Source organism: Crocodylus porosus, unplaced genomic scaffold (assembly GCF_001723895.1).
Source record: "Crocodylus porosus isolate Cpor-Errol unplaced genomic scaffold, CroPor_comp1, whole genome shotgun sequence".
In the NCBI taxonomy this organism is placed as follows: domain Eukaryota; kingdom Metazoa; phylum Chordata; order Crocodylia; family Crocodylidae; genus Crocodylus; species Crocodylus porosus.
In genome coordinates, this window is record NW_017728918.1 from 1,987,326 (window position 1) to 2,010,824 (window position 23,499).

The 23,499-nt window shown below is 46.7% G+C and overlaps 2 protein-coding genes across 4 annotated transcripts in view; one reads left to right on the forward strand and one right to left on the reverse strand.

Moving 5' to 3' along the window:
- SLC25A27 (solute carrier family 25 member 27) overlaps positions 1-14,671 on the reverse strand; it is a 23,180-nt gene extending 8,509 nt beyond the window's left edge. The window contains exons 1-3 of the mRNA XM_019537117.1: positions 14,398-14,671; positions 12,286-12,462; positions 1,226-1,310 (exon numbers count right to left, since the gene is read on the reverse strand). Coding sequence (XP_019392662.1) covers positions 1,226-1,310; positions 12,286-12,462; positions 14,398-14,500 — 365 coding nt within the window. The 5' untranslated portion in view covers positions 14,501-14,671. The remainder of the gene's footprint in view (positions 1-1,225; positions 1,311-12,285; positions 12,463-14,397) is intronic.
- A 5,568-nt stretch (positions 14,672-20,239) lies between these two features.
- LOC109311477 (24-hydroxycholesterol 7-alpha-hydroxylase) overlaps positions 20,240-23,499 on the forward strand; it is a 39,724-nt gene continuing 36,464 nt past the window's right edge. The window contains exon 1 of one of the 3 annotated variants that reach the window (XM_019537120.1): positions 20,240-20,446. The gene's annotated coding sequence lies outside the window, so the exon portion shown is untranslated. The remainder of the gene's footprint in view (positions 20,447-23,499) is intronic. The other 2 variants (XM_019537119.1, XM_019537118.1) reach the window with 2 other exon arrangements.

Genomic DNA, 23,499 nt, shown 5'->3' on the forward strand with positions numbered 1-23,499 from the left:
CGACACCACAGTCTCCCAGCTTTTTGATGAGGACAGTGTCGAAAGCCTTCCGGAAGTCCAGAAAGACTACATCCACAGCAACCCCTGCGTCTAATGATTTGGTGACCTGATCGTAAAAGGCCACTTTCTGCTTTTCCTTTTTCAGGATTTTCTGTAGTGCTTATTCAAACCAATTTGGGGTATATCTGTATAAAGGCAAAGCTATGCTAAGACACGGTACACCCATTCCCGTCTCCAACATAGCCACTAAGTAGCCACATTGGTTCTGGCTTGCAAACAAGTTCATAAAGAGCAGGCCCAGTGTCCCATACACAGCATTTAGGTTTCCATCACAAGAGGAGACTATTTCATTTCAAAAACACCACTTTTCACTTAAGTTTTAAACAAAGTGTGCTTTACCCACATATGAAGAACATTTTTTCCAACTTAAAATTTTGATCTAAGGTTGGAATAAATGTTTGACTGAAGAAAAAATATTTGTATAAAGAGCCTAAATAGTACACATTCATAATAGAGGGATTCATTGATGATTGCTGACTTTTGCTTATTGGTGAATATCAGTGAAATCCAATCTGTGCCTGGAGCCAATGCAGGCACTATGTGCCCATTAATGCCTTATAAATGGTACTTGAGTGTTGCATAAAAACCTTATGTTGACCCCCTCCACGTGGGTTGCTTTCACTTGTGGTCTTGACTGCAAAGATTTCAGTTAAATACATCTTTAGACCAATTTACTAAAGCTGCTAGAAGCTACCTGTATGCACACTTACTTCAGCTTTTATTCCATCGTCCCATTCTTCTTACTGTTAAAAAGTTTTTCCTGAGATGTAGATTAAATCTACTTTGTTGCATTGCCTCATGCTCCAGTCTGTGGCTAGAGAAAAGTGGTTCCTCCTCTTCTTTGTGGCAGCCTTTCAAATATATTTGAAAGCTAATGTCCCCTCTTAGTCTCCTTTTCTTTAGACAATCTATATATATTTCTCTCAACTACTCCTTGTATGGCTTGCAATCCAATTTACTGACTTTAGCTACACCAAAGAAAGGTGCTCTTAACTGGAATAATAAACTGGGTCAATAACATCAGTTTAAATTCAACACCTCAGGTTAAACCAATGTGCAACTCTCTTCTGTAGGTGAACTGTGAAAGGAAACCCTTTTCAGGGCTCAAAGACCTGGTATTAAAAAAAAAAAAGAACCCCAAGAATAAGCAGTAAAACAGAGTTACCAAAAAGGAAAGCTTTCATCTTCAGCTCTGCCAAGAACAGAGTCACGAATATGTTCATAAGCAACCATCCGTACTCCACTGTATACTATAGAAAAACAAATGTAGAAGAGAGAGGTTTAAGATATTCATTTTTTTGTTTATACGTGGAAAAATACAGAGTTCTGCAACATGCAATCAGGCTCTGATCTTCACTGTATTACCATAGTAGCCAAGTGGCTTAAGCAGCCGAGAAAGGGAGGCAGAAGAGATTGAGCACAGCCTTTAACCAAGATGTTTTTGATCTAAGGGAGCCTTTCACCAAGCTGTTTCTTGCAGCAAACACAAGATATGCCAACATTTATAAAACTATTTACTTCACCGGCCATCTCATTGGCACTCTAAGATTGTTCAATTTCTAGCAGACTGCCTATTAAAGAAACCTCTGCCTTCCCTCCAACAGGTTTCATCCCTTTGAGATTTGCTGCTGTAGAAGACACAAAGAAATTACCTTTGTTTTCCCCCAAGTGAATCTAATGAGGAGAGGCCAGATATCAAATATGATGTCACTAATTTCACAGGTTGCTAGCGTACATTCAGTGAAGAATGTCTTTTCAGTCTCTGCCTTCATTAAAGGTGAAATTAACAACGTACAAAATCATATACAGAACTGTGTCAAACAAGGTAAGAGGGCTTTTCCTGACCAAATGGTGAATTTTGGACAGCAGAGATTAAGAATTTTCAAATTAAGTCAAATTTAACAGGACACCTTGAGACCAGATTACAATACACAGTACAATAAATCTTTTTCTTCTCTTCCCCATACCTCTCTCTATTTAAGCCAATAAGTACCTTTCATTGTGGTTAATATATGAACACATATAACTGATCACTGAAAACACTGTGGAGTAGAACAGCCTTGATCACATACAAAGAAATAGATATAGGTGTAAATATAGACATTAGAGGTGCACCGATACATCGGTCCCATATTGGATTGGCAAATTGAGAGTATCAGCAATTGGCTTTTATTGGCTCATGTGGCCAATAAATGCTGCGTGCATGTGCACAGCCACAGCATGCACACGGCCTGGAGCGCAGCCCGGCAGTGTGGAGACCAGCATTGGGCTGGTAAGTCTGTTGTGAGGGAAAGGGTGTGGGGGGCAGATCAAGGCCCCCGTGGTGTGAGAGGGAGTGGGGCTGGAGCTGGGACAGGGGAGGGGCAGGGGCAGATGCTGCCCAGCTGGGGCGAGGTAGGGCAGGGCGGGACATGGGATGGAGCTGTGAATGGCTCGTCCATGGGCAGGAGGGAGGGGGAGCTTTTGTTGCTACACGTGCCCAGGGAGGGCATGAGGGGCTTGTGCCTCCAGAGCTGTATTCAGGGCCGGCTGCCACTGCGGGCTGGGGCCAGGGCTGCACTGGGCTCTTGTGAGTGTGGGGCTGGCCCAGGCTGTGCTCAGGGCAGGCAGTGGCAGTGCTGGGAAGGGGGCTATGGCAAATTCTGGGGTGACTGCAGCCCCCCAGTAGTCCTGCTCCCAGCACTGCCACCGACTGCCTGAGCCCAGCCCAGCTCAACCCCCCCTGCCAGGAAGAGCCCGGCACAGCCTTGGCCCCAGTATGCAGTGGCAGCCCACTCTCATCCTGTGCACAGATCTGGGGGCACACGCCCCCCGTGCCCTCCCAGAGTGCATACAGTGGCAGGAGCTGCTCTCCTCCACCCTGTCCCCGGATGAGCTGCTTGCAGCTCTGTCCCATGCCCCACCCTGCCCCGGCTGCACCTGCCCCAGCCCCACTGCTGCCCTCACCGCAAGGGCCTCAATCTGTGCCCCCTATGCCTCTTCCCTCCTCCCAGCCCTTCCCCCAAAACAGACTCACTAGCCCGCTGCTTGTCTCCACACTGCTGGGCTGCATATTGACTATCAGATTGGTATCAGCTGATATGGCTCGTTAAAAATCGGCCATCGGTATTGGCCCAAAAAATCTCTATCAGTGCATCCCTAATAGACATAGATATTGGCAAATCCTTGCAGTCAAGGATGATTGTCTTCCATGACTGCCTTATCTGTGGGTCCAAAGATGGCTGACAAGACCGATCCAGGATTGACAGACTCTGTTGCAACTCAGGCACATGTCTCTATGCGGGGTGGATATCCCTAGATTCTGGATTCACTCCACAACATGCTGTTTCTGCTGCTCCCACTTTTCCATGTTCTGTTGTCATTATAAGGTTTCAAAGTACTGAGATCCTTGCAGCAGACTCTTTCTCCATTTCAGGTGGTCCAGGGTGATAGTCTCCTACAAGTTGATGTTGATGATACAGTTTTTCAAGTTGGCCCTGAGGACATCCTAAAGCTCTTCCTCTGCCCTCCTCTTCAGTGTACACCTTGACTGAGCTGAGAGAATAAGACTTGCTCCAGGAGTCTGGAACTGGACATCTGGGTAATGTGGCCAGCACAGTGAAGTTGATGTTGGATGATCGTTGTCTCATGGTGTTTGCTTTCAAAAGGACACAAATGTTGGTGCATCTGTCTTCCCACTGGATTTGAAGGATCTTTCACAGGCAGCATTGATGATACTTCTCCAGCAACTTGAGGTGTCTCCTGTATGTTGTCTATGTCTCATCTCTGTACAGTAAAATGGGGATCATGACTGCTTGATAAGCCATGAGTTTGGTTTCAGGTCTGATGTCGTGATATTCAAACACCCATTTCCTCAGGTGTCTGAAGGCTGCACTTGCATTTTTAAGGCAATGTTGGATTTCTTCATTAATGTCAGCTTCCTGTGAGAAATGACTTCCAAGGGATGGGAAATACTCAATGTTTTCCAGTCTCACCTCAAATCTGAATTACCAGAGTTAGGGACTGCTCATTAAGAGCTTGTTTATGGAGGACCTTAAACTTCAGAATGTTAAGCATCAGTCCCATTTTCTTGTATGCTTCAGTATGCCGTTCATTAGCAGAAAATACAATCTGTATTTCTGTTCCAATATAGCTTTTGACAAATACTCAGTTTGAGCAGATAACAAATGGTCAAAGTGCCTTGGCCTCTCCAGTTTTGATCTTGCATGCTCATTATGTACATCCTTAGCAATCTGACTTATTTTCCACTTCTTTGGACAATTCCTTGCTGAATTTCTGGTCGTTTGAGAACAATTTAGCCAAGTTCACCCTTTCCTTTGCATTGGGCTATTTTATTTGTACCTATGTCTGTAAATATCGTTTCTTCAAGAAATTGCCATTTCTTTTGAAGATCTTTCTTCTATAGTCTTGCTTCCTATAGAATCTTATCTACCAATTATCTACAGAATTTAGGCCTGCTTTCTTGAAAAGCATTGCCTTTATTCTACCATTCTCCCACCTTCCCTTCCAAAGGATCATGATGGACTATCATTTCATGATCATTGTTAACCCAACATGCCTTCCATCTTTTTCTTCTCAACGAATATTGCCTTATTAGTGGGTGCATCTACCCATGTGCATTTTATGCGCAATAACTGAAATTTCTGCATGGTACAGGTGTGTGTCTACACATGCAGGCCGAACTGCACAGTAAATATGGTGACTTATCCTGACTTGAGTGTAAATTTGATACCTGCATTGTGCAGGTATCAAATCTACACCCAATTAATTGCTGCACAGTAATGCACATGGGACTAACTTTAGTCTTCATGTTGGTCCACGCACAGCATTAATGCACTTTAACACTTGTATGTGTAGACGCCAGCCTATTTCGGCTTACTGCACAGTAACTTACTGAACAGTAAATTTAAAGTGGCGTAAATCCACGTGCAGATATGCCCAGTCACAATCAAATCTAGAAGAAACTCTCCAGTAGTTTTCTCCACCTTCTGTATCAAAAAGTTGTCCTCGACATACCTCAAACCCATAAGGCTGTCTGTCTTGCTACGTTACTTCCCCAAGTGTCTTCAGTATTTCACATATACCATAAACATACATATACTTTTGTCTGATTGTCTGATCCCCAGGACGTCAGAGCAGATTTGATTAATGGAGTCTGCTCTGCATGCGAACTAGTGCGCCCAGTGCTGCATAGTATGCATTTGTATAAACAGCAAAATACACGTCAGTGCTGAGAAAATGGTGGCGGTGTGCTTTTGAAATAAAACACCTTTGATGTGTTTTAGTTCAAAAGTGCACCACCACCATCTTCCCAGCTCTGACATTCATTTGCTATTTATACAAATGTATATGCCACAGCACTGGGCACTTTTAAAAGTACCCGGCACTGCAGTGCAAGCATGTATACAAATGCCCCAAGTTCTGTGCTCTGGATTATTTTGTTAGTTGATTAAAAAAAAAGCACAACACTCATCCCTCTAATGTGTATGGAACCCAGCAGGGGAACAAGCTCTGAGCATTTGTGAGCCCATTCACTTTGTGCTGCAGCATACAGAACTCCCTACATAATTTACAGTCTTTTATACCCACCCTCAGTGTTCCTGGTTACATGAAAGCAATATCTATGATGATTTTCAGTGCTTAGAGAATCTGGACAAAACCTTCTGAAGATTATCCTATCCTCATAAAAGCCTAGTTCACCAGTGAGAAAGCAAGGTAAAAAGCTTCATTATACTGATAGCAGCAGATCCTTTAAAAGGCTGCCTGGAAATAAACAGTGCTGCTAAAAAAGTGTGAAGCTAATCATGAGAACTGTGTGCAACAACTTCAGGCACTTCGGAACAAAGAAAGCATTGCAGCTCAGAGTGAGGCTGGGGAGAGGGGGTACTTGAAAAAACTGAGAATATTCACAGGGAACATAAATACAAGTACCTGACACATTCAGAGAAAATGCATGCACCAGAACTGAATATTTATAGACCGTCAGCAGCAGCAAACATTTGGAGATGCTATATTCATCGCATCCAAGCATAGACAACCCAGGCCAGAAGGCTACTACTACAGCTTTCCAAAAAGCAGCATTGTTCAACATAGGTGTTTCCAGCCCCAATACATTCAGGCTAAGGAAGAGGCTCCAAAAGGCACCCAGTATAAATGGAATTTAGGAAATTGTCCTGAACTCTTACAATCCACATGGTAATCTTCAGGCAGAAAGGTTTAAATCAGGAGTTATCAACATTTTTAGGCTCAAGGCACCCTCAAAAAAACACAAGTGTGTGGCTTTCGTTCATTTTTTTGACTATAGAAAAATAATAGCACAATTCTTCTGTTGCAAAGAGCTCAGAAAGACCAAAACAGGTCAGCTTGTTTTTAGCACTATGGATTCCTATTTGAAATTTCCAGATTTATTTTCTGACTCACATGTTTGCACACCTAACAGAGCTAATATTGAGCCACACCCTGTGGTACCCTTTGAAAGGATCTCATAGCACCTTAATTGAGCATCACTGGTTTAAACAAACTTCTGCATATGGCAGACCTCATATGTTTAAATTGGAGATCCAGGTAGGCTAGCACATTACTTTTTAGATTTATACCTCCAATGACTTCACCTATATCTATAGATATAGACAATCAGATTGTGGCACCATTGATAGTCTTACTCAGAACAAAAATGGAAGAGGGAGCAGCGACACTGAAATACATAATTCTTATGGAGCAGGTCCTCAAGGAATGCATTTTTAAGCACTTGGAGGAGAAGAAGGTGATTAGGTGGAGTCAGCATAGATTCACCAGCAGCAAGTCATGCCTGACCAACCTGATTGCCTTCTGTGATGAGATGACTGGCTCTGTGGATGTGGGGAAACTGGTAGATTTGGTGTTCCTTGATTTTAGCAAGGCTTTTGATATGGTTTCCCACAACATTCTCTTAGGCAAGCTAAGGAAGTACAGGCTGGATGAATGGACTAAGATGGATAGAAACCTGGCTAGAGCATCAGGCTCAGAGAGTAGTAATCAATGGCTCAATGTCTAGTTGGCAGCTGGTATCAAGTGGAGTGCCCCAGGGGCCAGTTTTGTGCAATGTCTTCATCAATGACCTGGAAGACGGCATAGAGCAAGTTTGCAGATGACACCAAGCTGGGGGGGAATAGTAGATACACTGGAGGGTAGGGCTAGGATTCAGAGAGACTGAGACAAATTGGAGGACTGGACCAAAAGGAATCCCATGAGGTTCAACAAGGACAAGTGCAAAGTCCTGCACTTAGGATGGAACAAGCACTGGTATAGGTTGGGAGTGACTGGCTGGGCAGCAGCTCTGCAGAAAAGGGCCTGGGGGTCACAGTGGACAGACAATAAGCTGAATATGTATGAGCTGGCAGTGTGCCCTTGTTGCCTAGATGGCTAATGGCATACTGGGCTGCATTGGTAGATGTGTTGCCAGCAGGTCAAGGAAGTCATTATTCCCCTCTGTTCAACGCTGGTGAGGCCACATCTGGAGTACTGTGTTCAATTTTGGATCCCCTACTACAGAAAAGATGTGGACAAATTGGAGAGAATCCAGTGAGGGGCAACAAAAATGGTGAGGGGAGTGGGGGACATGACTTATGATAAAAGACTGAGGGAACTGGGCTTATTTAGTCTAGAGAAGAAGAGACTGAGAGGGGACTTAATAGCAGCCTTCGACTACCTGAACTGGGGTTCAAAATAGGATGGAGCTGGACTGTTCTCAGTGGTAGCAGATGACAGAACAAGGAGCAATGGGCTCAAGTTGCAGCAAGGGACATTTAGGTTAGATATTGGGAAGAATTTTCTCACTAGGAGGGTAATAAAACACTGGAACAGGTTACCTAGAGAGATAGTAGGAGCTCCATCCTTGGCAGTTTGCAAAACCCAGCTAGGCAAAGCTTTGGCCAGGATGAGCTACTTGGGGATCGTCCTACTTGGAGCAGGAGTGGGACTAGATGACCTCCTAAGGTCCCTTCCAACCCTAACTTTCTATGATTCTCTGGCACCAGAGCTGGCTCTGTCAGCACTTTTGCCTTAATTTTCCCTTCTAATATTCCTCACATCTCTATCATATGCAACTTATCTACTTCACTACAAAGTGCCCCGTAGTGGAAGGTGCAATATTGCATGAATACTAGCTTTGATATCCTCTCCTCGGCTCTTCAAGAATTTCACTGGCTTTTCTCATGCCAAGCGCCATTTCACATGGGTATACTTAGGCCTAAAAAAAAAAATCTCAACACATCATCCATTTAATCTACAACATGCACAGTGCCAAACAGATACCCACGATCAGGGTCCTCTATCACTCTCAGCCCCCTTCCTCAATCCACATTTTTTGGCAGTCACCCTAACCCAGTGGGTTGCAACACTTTTTTCATTTGCAGACCCCTAAAAATTTTTGAGTGGAAGTTCAGGCCCCTTTGAATTGTGTGAATTGTAAGTGTGGATATTCACATACTTTTGATTGATCATAGTCAACTGGCCAAGTTTGCCGACGACACCGAACTTTGGGGTAAAGCATTTACACCCAAAGACAGGACGGCGATCCAGGCAGATCTTGACAGGCTCAGGAAATGAGAACATGATGGTGTTCAACACTGAAAAATGCAAGGTTCTCCACCTTGGGAGGAAAAATCTGCAGCATGCTTACAGGCTCGGTAGTGCTACGCTGGCTAGCATTACAGATGAAAGGGACTTGGGGGTCATGATTGACCACAAGATGAACATGAGCCTTCAATGTGATGCTGCAGCTAGTAAATCGAGCAAAACACTGGCTTGCATCCATAGAGGCTTCTCAGGCAAATCCCGGGACATTTGTACTCGGCCTTGGTGAGGCTTCAGCTGGAGTACTGCGTCCAGTTTTGGGCTCCACAATTCAAAAAGGATGTGGAGAAGCTTGAGAATCCAGAGAAGAGACACACGCATGAGCAGAGGTCAGGAAAACAGACCTTACGATGAGAGGCTGAGAGCCATGGGGCTATTCAGCCTGGAAAAGTGCAGGCTCAGGGGTGATCTGGTAACCACCTATAAGTTTATAAGGGGTGCTCACCAGGATCTGGGGGAACGTCTGTTCATCAGAGCGCCCCAAGGGATGACAAGATTGAATGGTCACAAACTCCACCACGACTGATTCAGGCTGGCCATAAGAAAGAACTTCTTTACTGTCCGAGCCCCCAAGGTTTGGAATAGACTGCCGCCGGAGGGGGTTCAAGCACCTACTTTGAACGCCTTCAAGACACATTTGGATGCTTATCTTGCTGGGATCCTATGATCCCTGCTGACTTCCTGACCCTGGGGCAGGGGACTGGACTCGATGATCCTCTGGGGTCCCTTCCAGCCCAAATGTCTGTGAAATCTATAAAATCTTTCATGGGCCCCTTAGACAGTTCCCCATCACAGGTTGGAAACCACTGCCCTAACCCTTTCCTTTCCCTTCCAACAGGAACACATCAGTTGCTCTACTGGGAGACTTTTCCTCTCTAGGAGAGAGTCTACTATTCTCTTTACCCTGTTTATTCTCTGCCTTGGGCTGTTAGCAAACAACTCCCTGTACGAAGTTGCTAACCTCATACTTCTTTGACCTTCCAGTTCTACGAGCAAGCTCAGCAAATAAACCATTCTACTGATGTCCTGTCTTCAGCTACCTTCAGCTCCAGCTCAGCAGACAAACCCCTCTGCTACTTTTCTAGCTCTCAGCTCTCTTCTGGCCTACTCAGGAAAGGAAGCAAACCAACCAGCCTGCCAACCAAATCCACCATCTCCAAGGACCCTTTTAAGAACCTCCCAACAAATCTCAAGGGCCTCTTCTTGTTCCTTTAATTAGCCCTATTCATCTAATGAGATCCAGATGAGAAGCACCTGTTCTGTCACAGGGGCACCGAACCCACTTTGCTTTAGGGGCCAGCCATCCTCTCGCTGAAGTGCTGAGTAATTGAAAATATTTAATTAGAGGATCTGATGACAAACTAGCATTTGTGATACAGATGTTAGTATCAGAACTAGACTGGACTGGCAGGTGCTTCCCTTGCTGGATGCTGCAGGATAGATTTGATGGTTTCATCAGTCACCTTCGGTTCTTGGTTCAGGAGCCTTTGGTAGTGCTCCTTGCAGCAGTTTTTGATTGACTCGTCGTCTTTGAGGCATGTACTGGCACCTTCAGATCTAAGCAGGGTGAGTCTGCAAGAGCTTGGTCCATGCATAGCCTTGACTGCACTGAAGAAGCTCTGCATGTTATGGCTGTCAACAAATTATTGGATGTGTTCCACCTTCTCTTCCCACCATTTATTTTTTTGATTTCTCAGATCTTTCTGTGGGCTTTAAGCCATTGAACAGTTCCCTGCTTCTGACTGGATGTAGGTTGGTTTTGCCAGTCACAGAAAGCTTTTCTCTTCCGATCGAGAAGAGCTTTGATCTCAGAATCATTTTCATCAAACCAGTCCCGATGGCATCGGGTGATGAAGCCAATTGATTCCATGCAAGCCTTGTGGATGGTCTCCTTTAGAGCTTGCCAATCCTCCTCAACACAAGTGTTATCATTTTCAATCCTAAGATTGATGAGTTTCTTATGTAGCCTCAGTTATATAAATTATACGGTTCTCCCACTGTGCCACAAACAGCTAGGCTGACTCCACAGCTACACGAAGGACAATAACTTGTTATATAACTACATAGAGCCTATAAGTATATCAGGGTCGTACATCAGGGCCTGGGGGAGCATCTATTTGCCGAAGTCCCCCAGGGGAGGACAAGAAACAATGAGCACAAACTGATTGAAGATTGCATCAGACCAGGCATAAAGAAAAACGTCTTTACAATTTGAGTGCCGAGGGTTTGGAATAGGCTCCCCCAAGAGGTGGTAAAATCACCCACCCTGGCGATCTTCAAAAACCATCTTGATGCCCACCTTGCTGGGGTCATCAGACTTCAGCAGTCTTCCTTGCCCAAGTGTAAGAGGGCTGGACCCCATGATTTGTAAGGCCCCTTCCAGCCCCTAACATCTATGGAACTAGATGTGACAGTGTACAGGAACTGTGAATACCCCAGGATTGCGCTGACACTGCAGGCAGCACAGTCTGGTGTGGGATGGGATTCCCGGTCATGAGACGAGACCAGGAGCCCTATCCCAAAGAGGTCAGGCTCAGTCTTATGAACCAGCATTGCTCTACATTCCTCACCCGATGATTAGGAGCCCCGTACAGTGGGGGTTCTGCAGGACCAGTGGTAGGGGTGATGGTAATGATCACAGAGCTGTAAGGACTCATAAAAAAGGCTGTAAAGACTGCACTGAAATGACTGCTGGCCTGACTATAGAGAAGCTTGCCTGGAGCAGCTGGGGAGCTTTGTGGAGTTCCTAACTGGCAGCAGTTGAGATGATTTCATGGAGCTGGACCAGGCAGCTGGTCTGAACATCTCTGGATTGGAGCAAACAGGTTAAAGACAGCCAGCCCCTGACAACTACCAAGGGTATGTGAGGGTGGTATAATACAGACAGGCCTGAGCCAGTTTTAAAGTAGGTAGCTCATATACCAGTAGCAGTCCAGGTACAGCAGTCAAACCACTCAAGTATCCACCCTGCTTCCTCTGCAAATTTTGCAGCCTGTGTTGAGCTTCGTGCTACAGTGGCTAAACTCCTAGCACTATCCAAGTTAGCTCAGGTATGTCCCACAGGGCAATCTTATCAATGACTCCAATGTCGACATAGTGTGAGTCTAATTGGCATTGCGGGTGGACTTCTGGTTAGGTGTGAATTGTGGCTTAAGAGTTCCTCCCCTCAGCAAGACAAGCAATTACCTCAGGGTGACAAATATACTAGGTTTGGCTCACTTTAGGGTATGTAAACCTATATGTGGCAATCCTGATTTCTTTGTTTGCCTGGGTTTTCTCCCGCTCTTCCTTCCAATAAAAGGTGTTTGTGGCTCTGTGTTTGAAAGAACTTCGAATACATGCAAGTGGAGAACCACATCCTAAAAAGGGGACTAAGAAATTGTATTTTAATTTGCCAGAATCAGAAGTCAGAGTCTAGGGGCTGGCTTAGGCTATGCTTTCACATATATTTTAGAAAATGACCCAGGGACAGATTGAACCAGCCCTTGCCGCTGCCACTGGCACAAGCAGGAGGGTTACAAACAGACACGGCCGTGTCAGGGCACAGGATGGCAGGGGTGTGGGGCACTGAAAGCAGCTTTCTAGCTCCCTGCTATGGAACAAGTCACTCACCTATGTGTCTGTAGACTGCGGGTGTTGCTCCTTGCCAGAGTTTTAGCAAGCCTTCCTCTTGAACAATCCCTGCTGCAGTACGCAGCATGCCACGGTAAGGCGCAGCTTCATGACGATGCGTGGCAGCTTCACCTTGGATCTGCAGGCGAGTTTTTGTGAGGTCCAGAGGAAAGGTCACTAATGGGAGACAATGTGGAATAAAAATGAGCAAGGTCCTGCCCTATGAAACAAAAAGTTGCAGGTCGGCAGCACGTGCTTGGGGCACTGCACTGTTAGCAGGTGCAGCCCTCCCTCTGGCAGAGCTCTGCTGACAGAAACAGAGGCAGGAGACATCATCTCCCAAGGGGACATAAGTTGCCTTTTGGGTCTGTTTTGTTTTTCCTTAGACCTGCAGTCACAGTGTCTTTTCAGCAAGTAGTAAAAATAAATCCAACACCCTTCATCTCATCCCATGCTATTCCCCTTCAAAACCCAGTTCTTTTCTTCCACCTGCTTTCTAAAAGAGTGAAGTTTGTTTCATGAAGCGCACAGTTTCTGCGAGACTTTGGTCTGTATTAATCCCACCTTGGTTTCTCTCTCTTATACACTGTGGGCAAAGCCGTGACATGAACAATGTGGGTGCTGGAGAAGGAGGCCCACTAATGCACCCATTACTTTTGTGGGGCCACCCTGCATTTGTAGCTTGTCCCCTAAGGCAGGGGTGGCCAACCTATGGCATAGTAGCACGGGCAGCCTCTGTGTGTGGCACATGGCTGACTGGGGAGGAGACAGGCAACACAGTGGCAGATAGGGCAGGGAGCAGAAAGCAGAGCAGGCAGGGAAAGGGAATCAAAGTGGCACCTGGAGAGAGTGTGGGGCTAATTTGTGGCCTGCCTACCAAAAATTTAGGCCCCTAGAGAGACAATACACACTACAGGGTCAGTAACATCTCATCCATATGCGCTGTACAGATTAGCCTAGAATAGACTGGCCTTTGGCTGGCACTTGGTAATATGTCTGAGCACCCTGCTGATACAGAAGGAGAAGTAATCCACACCAGCAGCAGGTTCACAGCCTATTATTTTCACCAGTGGAACAAGGCAGGGCTGGAGGGGAAGGAGGAGTTTACCTGAATTCCTTCCCTGGGCAGCTGTAGGGCCAGTATAGCCACTGACCAACTGTCCTCACCCCAAAGACACGTGACAGCCGTTACACTACTAGTGCCCTGACACCACCGCTCATCATGCTGACCAACTCTTGTCTTGCCATTTCCTTGCACTTTGCCATCTGTCTGCAATCGTGTCGTCTCTTGCCTTAGACTGTAAATTTTTTCAGGCGCTAACCACCTTTTGTTCTGTATTTGTACAGTACCTAGCACACAGGGATTTTGTCCATAACCAACCTATTATTATACAAATAATAATGTTTAAAAGACTAGCAAAACAAGAGAACCCAGTAGTCAGTAATTAAAGATTTTTTTTTTTTTTTTTGGCGAAAATCAAGTTGGTCTAACAAGTCCTGATTGCTTTTTCCTTTAGTTTAGACCAATACGGCTACAACCTGGATGCCTGTAGTCACTAGAGCACTGCACCTGGTTTGCTTGTCCAATATAATGGATATTAACCGGAGAGATGTTAGACAATGTATTTCTGATCAGGACACTACTGTGTTTGGGTCTCTCCATCTTTCCGCCTCACATTTTGACTCCAGGTTATTGCATGCCTGTCTCGATAGGCAGATCTGCCATAACTGGAAACACCACTTTCCAAACAAGACTAGATTATTTTGGCCACCCGAACTAAACATAGGAGGCACGAAAATGTGCAGCCTTTCACTACCATAGGGGATGGCACATTCTCCTTTTTTAATATTCTGGCAGAAACAGAAAAAGGTCTGTAAATCATGCACAACATGCCCCAGTTCCTGAATGCAGCCCTTTGGTCCCAGCTGCAAAAGTGAACGTCTGAAATGCCAAGGAGCGGGGGCACATCTGCAAAGCTGTAAACTCCTGGAAGCAACATGGAGAAGAGAGGGCATGCTGAAGCCAAGTGAAGCAGGGCAGGAGACTTCCAGGCACGCCGCTCGCCTCCCATTAAATCACTCCCCCTTTAATTAAACCCCGGGGGTCAGTACCTAGTTCTGCCACAGCTGCTGCACAGGCTGAGAGCACAAACTTGCTGGATCGGGGCCATCTCTCTGAAAGAGGCAAACTTTTCTCTTCCTCTGGGGGTAACATTCAGCAGGGAGCACCGAGGCTAACCCCCCCACCAAAGAAATGACCTGTCGCACACACGCACGCTAGTAGCAACAGGGCAGCCACTGTCTGCGAGCCCCACTTCTGGGGGTCATTGTAATGCTCCAGAAGCAGAAGGCCACTCGGCGGCCAGGGTGCGAGCACTAAGCGTGCTCCTGGGGCTGCTCAGTGACAAGCACAGGTCTCCAAAGGAGGTTTCTGGGAAGTGTAGTTTTCCGTCTGCCAGCCACCAGCTCCCCCCCTCACCCTGTCCGGGCATAGCACTGCAATTCATCCTGATATTACGCACACCCCAAGCCTATAAGAAACTGTGGGATTTGTCGAACGAACCATTTTGGAATCTTTTTATTTGCCTTCGGGAGCCACCCAGCACTAGCTGAGGCCTTGTAATGATTTGTTCGCTGTCTGGGTCAGGCGCACACAGGAGTCTGTAAGAAAACGCCACTTCTGTTTGTCCTTGGAACAAGGTATTTAGCAGCTTTGTTGGAATCTGACGGGGCTACACGGTGGCCTCAGACTTCAACCTCCAGGCTGACAGCCGTGCACCTTAGCACCCACACCACGCCAGCCCCCAAGCAGGCTACGGGCATCACACAAGCGCAGAAAAAGAGAATACCTTCATGCACACAGCTTAGTCATGAAGCCTTTTTTTTTTTCCAAAGCGAAAACAGATTCTCATGACTCCAGAAGCTGCGGCTTCAATCAACATCCCAGACATGATGAGCTTGCTGATAAAGCCACGAGAGTTGGGAAGACTCAAAAGAGGACAAAACTGAGATCTGAAAATTAGTTAGCAATAAGACACTGGTCTATATTGGCCTTTACTTCCATAGGTCTGGAAGTGTCTAACACAGATGGGGGAGCCTTCCAGTGGTTATTTTAAAGATGGGGAAATAAGGCATCGAGAAAATGAGTAAATTGTCCAAGATTACTGCAACAGACTATGACTTGGTTTTAATATTTCGGGTTTAAATGTGTCTATGCTAGCGTGATGTTAAATGCCTGTTTCCCTGAATAGTTTGCACACTGGGCAGGATGGGTTAATCGTGCTTGGAGATGGAGTTGTGGAGATTTGCCTAAATACTCAAGTCGGGGTCACAGGATGTCAAGCAGCCCGTGCTGACACATCAAGCGAACTCCAGGCGAAGACCTGAAGGCGCTCTGCTGTTTCTGGTGCTGGGGGGAAACTCCTGAAACAAGAAGACAGTGCACAAGGAGAAGGTCCTGAGAAGGGAGCCCCCTGAGACATGAGGAGAGCGGCAGGAGGGGAGTGAGCTGAGACAACAGCCGGGGTGCTTTTTCCTGACAGAGGCTGCTCTGGCTTCGGGCAGGAGGACTCTGCCTGCTGCAGCGCTGTGACCAGTAACACTTGGTTTGTTTTAGGAAGACCGGCCTGAATTTACCTGAATTTGAATGCCAAAATTGTCAAAATTATGCCTACAGCATCAGAGGGCAGGAAACTAGAGTTTTTGTCTAAAATCTGATTGTATGTACTATTTGCATGAAGCAAATAAAATGATAATGCAATAAAAAAGACGGGTCTAATGAAAGGTCCCTGTATAATTACGTAAGTCAATGCACATTGCTTCACGTTGGAAAATTAAACACATCATCATTTCATTAGGACCAGAAAACTACAATGTGAAATAAGGCTTTATTTAATTATCTGTGCTTTTTTTATCCCCATATGACAAAAATGGTGTGCTGGGGTCATATTTCACTTTGGACAGAGCTGAGCCGGGACAGAGACGGGTTGTCGAGGGCATCGAGGTTTCCAGGGCAATGGAAGATAGGGCATTCTGTCCCTATGTGGTTTGTGGTCTGTGGGGGGCACCGCGTTCACAACTGGTACTTGGTGTCAGGCCCATCTGATGCATGTTATGGCAGAAGTGGCCATAGTCAGTTAGGAGTCCACTGAGGTGGACACAGGAGTGTCTGCCCAAATCAGAGCCGGGAGGTCTCGTAGAGGGCTTTGGGATGAACGTTTAGAGCCCGCAGTTCTGAGGCCCATCGTTCTTCCCATAGCTGCTCAGCCCAGGCATCTGGGGAAGAACTTTTGGAAGGAGAGCGCGGGTGGTGCAGGTGGGCAATGAGCGGTCTCCTGGATTGGGGGTGCTGCCCAGCTGGAGGGTCTGAGTAGATGTGTAGATGTAGGTAGCAATTATGGTTTAGTTCAGCACAGCAAAGGAAGTGAAGGCATTACTGCTCATGGCAGATGTCAAGGGGAGCAATACTGCTGTAAGTGGGAGCTGTGATGTAGGGGTGGAGCGGATGCAGCCAGATATGACTCTCATGTTATTGTTGAGTGCCCTGTTGACTTTGTGAGTGTGGGTATTTCTGCACCACACTGGGGTACAGTATTCAGCTCTTGGGTATGCCAGTGCCAGGGTGAATGCCCGAAGAACAGTAGGGTTAACGCCCCACCTGAGGGCAGCTAATTGTTGGAGTGGTTGTTGCGAGCTTGTACTTTGGCTGCCAGTTGGGTTCGGTGTGTCTTGTATGTGAGGGTGCAGTCCAGGGTGATTTTGAAATACTTTGTGTGGCTTTCAAAAGGGATGGAGTTTGTTCCCATTCAGTGTTGTTTATTATCTGTGCTGTATGAAATGTAAAAGATAAACGAAAAGCACACTAGCCCTGCTTCAAAGCTAACCAGGACTTTCTCATGCTAACTCGTGATAGCATGAGAAAGGCCTGCTTTAAACACATGCAGCCCATGTGTCTGTTCCACCATACTGGTTTTACATAGGTGCAGCTCCAACTGAAATTCTTTGCAGGCTTTGGTTTCTATTCAACAGAATAATGGTTTATTTCATAAAACTAAAACTGAAGTAAGAGAGTGGAGACTCGGGCTCACAAGTTGCATCTTGGTCGTTTCCATTGACCAGGAGTTTTAACACTTGAGGAATTACAAATGTTCTTGATGCCATAGGAAATACCTGGCAAGCTGGAATTCCTTGATTAATCAAGAATAAAATCAGCGGTCACATGGGCAAATATGATCTGCTGAGGACGAGTCAGTATGGCTTTTCTAAAGGTAATTACCACCTCACCAATCTGCTGGAGTTCTCTGAGGGTGTTAACAAGCATGGGGACAAGGGGGATCCAGTTGACATAATATATTTGAACTTTCAAAAAGCTTTCAGCAAGGTCCCTCACCAAAGGCCACAGGACTGGAGGGAAGATTCTGTTGTGAACTGAGAGCTGGTTAAAAGGTAGACCTGTTATGGGGTCCAGATGAAGCCCAGAGAGAGGGGCTTGGTGCATAAGGCCTATTGTGAGGTTCAGGCCAGCCCAGAGACAGGGGTTGAGCGCTTAAGAGACCTGCTGAGCATCCTGAGAGCACAGATCCCTGAGTGAGTGAGGGCTGGTAGGCTGGAGAACTTACTCCTATAGACTCGCTGGCCTGCTAGCAGGGCCAGGGCCCAGAGCGGGGCCAGAGGCAGCCGCAGCAGGAGACTGCAGGAGCCAGAGGGGCCTGGAGCTCTCAACTGGCCCGAGATGGGCCAGGGCCTAGGAGAGGCCAAAGGTACAGGTGTAGCCACAGCCAGAGGAAGGGGTCAGAGAAACTGAGGCCCAGAATGAGGACGGCTGGGACATGACCATCAGATGTAGAAAAGGGGTCCAATATAGTGCCGAGACCAGGGGGCTACATGACAGCCAGTGAGATGAGGGCTCAGAAAGAGAGAGAGCTGGGGTCAGGGGAGCCCAGAAGAGGGACATCAGTAAGGGGCCAAGGAGCTTATAGCTAAGGTTGTTGGCCAGGGACAGCGGGAGATAGAAGCCAGGGCCAAAGCTGGTCCTGGATATGACCAAAAACTGCATCCTACTGGGGCTTGGGGTCACAGTGGTGGGACTGCTTATGGCCGAGCAGCCCCTAGAAAGTACTACCAGGGCCAAACCCCACAGAAGGCCAAGCGAGGGACCAAGGGATCCGGCAGCCCGGAGGGGAGTTGAGCAAGGGGCCGAGGGATCTGGCAGCCCAGGCAGTGGCTGAGTGAGGGACTGAGGGCCTAGAGACTCAAGTGGGGCTGTGGGAGGGACTGAGCAGTCTGAAGGTCCAGAAGAAGGCTGTGTGGGAGACCGAGGATCTGAATGCCCGGAGGAGGGCTGCATGAGTGTAAACACCTGACAGCAAGAACATTTATTATGATGCCATCTTTGAGGCATGGGGCATGGTATAGGGAAGGTATGTAGCCATGCAATTAGCCCATAAGAAAAAGGACCACAGCCACCAAGTGGTCACTAGAGCAAAACCAGGTCTGGAAAGCCCTGGGGCAGCCTCTCTCTTATGACCATAAAAGACTTCAAGATGAAGACGTGGCAAACAAATGAAGGAGAGGCTTCCCAGAGCTACAGGACAAAAAGGGAATTTTTGCCCCTCCAGGGGCTTACAGCTGCCCCTAGGGATGCCACACCTGGGAATGGGTCAAGTTTGATACCATGTTATTCCTTGTAGTCAAATCACAAGCCAACAGAGGAGCTGCAGAAAGATTTCACCAAGCTAAATATGGGCAAAAAACTGGTAAGTGAACTTCTTTTTAGAAAAATGGAAGGTAAGTCCTGAACTAGATGTTATGACTCAAGAAAGAGATCTTGGAGCCTTTGCAGACAGTTCTCTAAAAACATCAGCTCAATGTGCAGCAGAGGCCAAAGAAGCTAATAAAGTTGGGCATCTTTAAGGAAGGGATTGAAGACGAAATGGAGAGCATCACCACGTAATGGAAATGACTTTCAATGAAGCATTGGATGCACTGTCAAGATGCTCAAGGATGCTTGATTTATTTTATGAGTCTGCAGAGATGTACATTTAATTCTAATGATGACAGGACTAAAGAAACAGTGTCTGATCATTTTGACCTAGCTTGCTATGTTTTTAAAACACATAATGTATATATGAATACACCATGATCCAGAGGATCTTTGGTTACTCTGTGTGTAGCAACCGTTGGTCCTCTGGATCATGGTGTATGCTCAAGATGTCTACAACCATCACACCAAGACCTTTAACCTATACGCCTAGACTAGAGTATGGAGGAGTGGAAGCTGCCCAAGACCTACCATCTTTCTTTTAGACCGTTGAGACAGAATCCTAAGGCCGGACCAGATCCAGATGTTCAGTGCCTCGATGGCTGTCGCTTCTGCCGGAGAAGAGCAGGTAAGAACTGCTGCTGACTGCCCAATGCCTCATCAAGGGCACGTTTCTGTCCTTAGCTCTTAGCTCTTCTCTACGGTGAATTCGACTCGCTGCACTCAACCCACTCCTGCACAGATACGTTATGGGGCGTGAGGCTGTGACTGTCCAGCTCCCTATGTCTGCCTTCCCCTGGCATGAAAAAATCTGGGGGAAAAAGAGGACAAACGAGCACCCTCTTAATTTAGTGCTTGGGCTGGTTCGTCCCTTGCCCTGCCCTGATAAGACTACTGAGAATTACATTATTACTTTACACAAAGAATTTGGGAATCCACTTTGTATGACGTACTGTAACTCGTGCTGTACCGTGCAGTGACATGCTGGACTTCCAGAGCATGGCAAGGTGTGCTACAGTTAACGTCTCTGCTCGCACACCAAGGACGGTTGGTTTGATAGGGTTAATTTGCTAGGTTTTCAGTTGCCATGGTGATGGGTGCAGCCAAAGCGCCTATGTAGAATTTCTCTTCTTCAGAATCTGCCCCTGCAAAAGTGCAGCTTCAAGTGTACAGACTTTCATTTTTAGCTTCGGGAAATAAACTTAAGTTGATTTATACCATGCTTATCTGGCAAAAAATGTTCTCTTCTCATGGGGTCATTGGGAAAAACAGATTGAGAGAAGAATGCTTTCTTTTGGACAGCTTGTGGATTTGGAAGCCAGACTTGTTAGTGTCTGCAGGGGTCAGTGAAAACAGCTGAGGCTTAATTCTTCTGAAATTCTGCAGGAAACAGCTTCCCTGGTAAGGACCCCTCTTTTATTTTCTTTTCATGGCAGGGATGAATAGCGTGACACTTTGGATTTTGTCCGAGGTTGGTCTGATAAAAGCCTGCGCATGGAAGAAGGCAGAATGGAAGAGCAGCGCTGAGATCCCTCGGAGCGCTGCCAGAAGTCAGCCCAGCTCGGCCACTCTCCCAGATAGAAGATAATCTCAATTACAGGATGTGCCAAAACAACCATAGACCGGCTCAGTGGCCCTGACCTCAGAAATAATGCTCTAACCCCAGGGACTTCGTACCAGAAAAATTTTACCAGCTATATAGCTGTGCCAGCACAAGGCCCGAGCTCTGAATACTTGTTGTTTTGTAAAAACACAAGCTTAGCAGACACCAGAGGCCGAATCCTGCAGGCTTTACACAGGCCATCCCCCTTGGGGAGAGTCGGTAGCAGAATTATTTGTGTAACGGGCTGTGGGATTCATGGGCTTTCATCAGTGGGCTTTCAACCTTGTTTCATTTGCACATCCCTAAAAATTTTCAGATGGAGGTGAATTGTAATTACCATTGATCACGGTCATCTTTTGCAGACCCCTTAGACACAGCCTGCAGACCCCCAGGGGTCTGCGGACCACAGGTTGAAAACCACTGGTCTAGTCTGTCTTGACCTGCCTACATTCGCCACTTCCTTACAGCGCACCCTGTGCACCTTCTCCGCAGCCTCGTCCACCCTTTGACCACAGTTGTGGTATTACCAGGGCCCAGGCTTTGTCCCATAGTGACAGCTAGGATGAGCTCCTGATACGGGATTCGAGTGTGACCCCTGACTGCTCAGAGCTGCCAGGTCTGATTTGGGCTCCCAGCAGTGCACCTGGTGTGCCGTGGCTAGGAGAGGGCAAGGCAGGATGCTCTTGACCTGGCAGACCCCTAGGTGCCACCCATTTGGTTCCCTGTAGCCATACAGATGTACGGTTAAGCAAAGGGATGTTTCTCTAGGGCTGGCAGGGGAGGGAAGTGTTGTAAATGCTGTGGGTGCCAGTGACTTAAGAAGTCACATCTGAGATAAAACAATGGCTCCTGGCTTGGGCCCCAAGGCATCCAGTACAAGGTTAGGGCTCCTGAGACATAGGGGAGGGAAGATACACATTGGTTTTTTGCCTAAATTCAGTGCTTGGTGTGTCTTCTCTGCACAACTCCTACCGCCCAACAGTTCCTGACTCTATTTTTAATTTACAAGTCCTTTCCTGCACTGGGAGCAGAGGGCAGAGCCCAGGTCTTGCTCCAAGGGCTGTGCTTTCTTAACTGGGGCCCTGAATCTCACTCTCTTTTTATCTTTTGGTCCTGGGGCTCCTTTACACTTGACAGCCATAGGGGCAAGGGAGATACTTTTGCCCATACCTAACCTGTGGCCTGGTAGTTAGGACCCTGTTGGGAAGCAGGCAATGCAACTTCAAAGCCCCTCTGGTGATGGAGGCGGGGGGGCGCCACGTATACAACCTAGGTCTCTCATTGCTTGGGCAAGTGCCTTAACCACTAGGCTCTTGGCCTATAAGGTACATGGGCTCTCCCCTGACATCAGCCACTAATCATGATTTCTCTGTGACTCAAGGTTTGCAGACGTCCGGGGAACGGAAGTATTTCCAGGTGGATCAGAATTGCAGCGGAGTGAAAGGAGAGGTGGAGGCCTTGGGGGAGCTGTTCTGAGCATGCTCAAAAGGCCAAAATGCAGATATCTTAGTGACTTGGTGGCTGTTGTGCAGGGTGAATTATGATTGTATTTAGTGAATTTGATGCTTAAAAGATGTGTGAGCGCCTCTGGGAGGTAAATTAGTATATGGCTCCTAAGGTCTACACACATCAGATCACAAACATGACTGAACAACCCTCCTGTGCAAAATCGTTGTTAGGAAGCAGCTAGAGTTACCCAAGAGGAAAAGCACATAAAGCCTTTTCCATCTGTTCATCGTGTTAACCACTGCTACTAACAGAGGCCATCTCACTGTGCTGGCAAGAGAGGAACATAACAAAATCTGGTCTACATGACATCTCTCTTGATTGCTGCCTGCGGGCCACTGTATTTTTAGAGCTCTCTCTCTCTCTCTATATATATATATGTACACACACACACGCACACACACACATATATACATAGTATATATACACAGACACTAAAGATCATGAGCAGATCTAGGATTTTGGAAAGGCAGGGTACAGACAGGCTTTGACTCTTGGAGGTTGCGGGGAGAGGGGTCTTCAAAAAAATTAAACCAGTTCATTGATTCACAAGTCCACCTAAGTGAAGGAGCAATCTGATCGGTGCCCCCTCCCCGCCTCCGGTTATGATTTTCAAATTCTACAGTGGGGCTCTCATCTCTTCTGGGGTCTCAGCCCTCCCCTCCCTGACCTCCCCCTTGATTTGCACCCTGGGTATTGTGGTACATCATTGCATGTGACACAACACATTTTTTTCCTGATAAAAAGAAACTAGAAGTTTTGCTAATATGCTAGGGCCTAAAGCTATATTTTTCAGATTAAGAGCTAAGCAAAATCAAATAACTTTATTGGAATGTCGATTATTTTGCTGTATTACACATTATGTATTGGTCCTGGGTATGATACTAAACTGAATTCAATGGGGGAGCCTGGTGGGAATATGGTGGGGCTACTTGTTGTGGAGTAGCTCCTATAAAATACTACAATGTTGCAACCTCTAGAGTAAGGAGCATATAGGGTGCCTCACAACTCTGGTCCCTGCTGCTTCATGGGGTACTCCTTGCTTGGAGAAAAGCTATGGGACATCACCCTGGCAGAAATGAGCCCTTGATGGGGTATTAGGCAGTCAGCAGCAGTTCTTATCTGTTCTTCTCCGGCAGAAGCTACAGCCATCAAGGCACTGAACATCTGGATTTGGTCTGGCCTTTGGATTCTGTCTCAATGGTCTAAAAGAAAGATGGTAGGTCTTGGGCAGCCTTCACTCCTCCATACTGTAGTCTAGGCATACACATCGAAGTTGTTGGTATGATGGTTGTAGACCTCCCGCACATACATCACGATCCAGAGGATCAATGGTTGCCACACA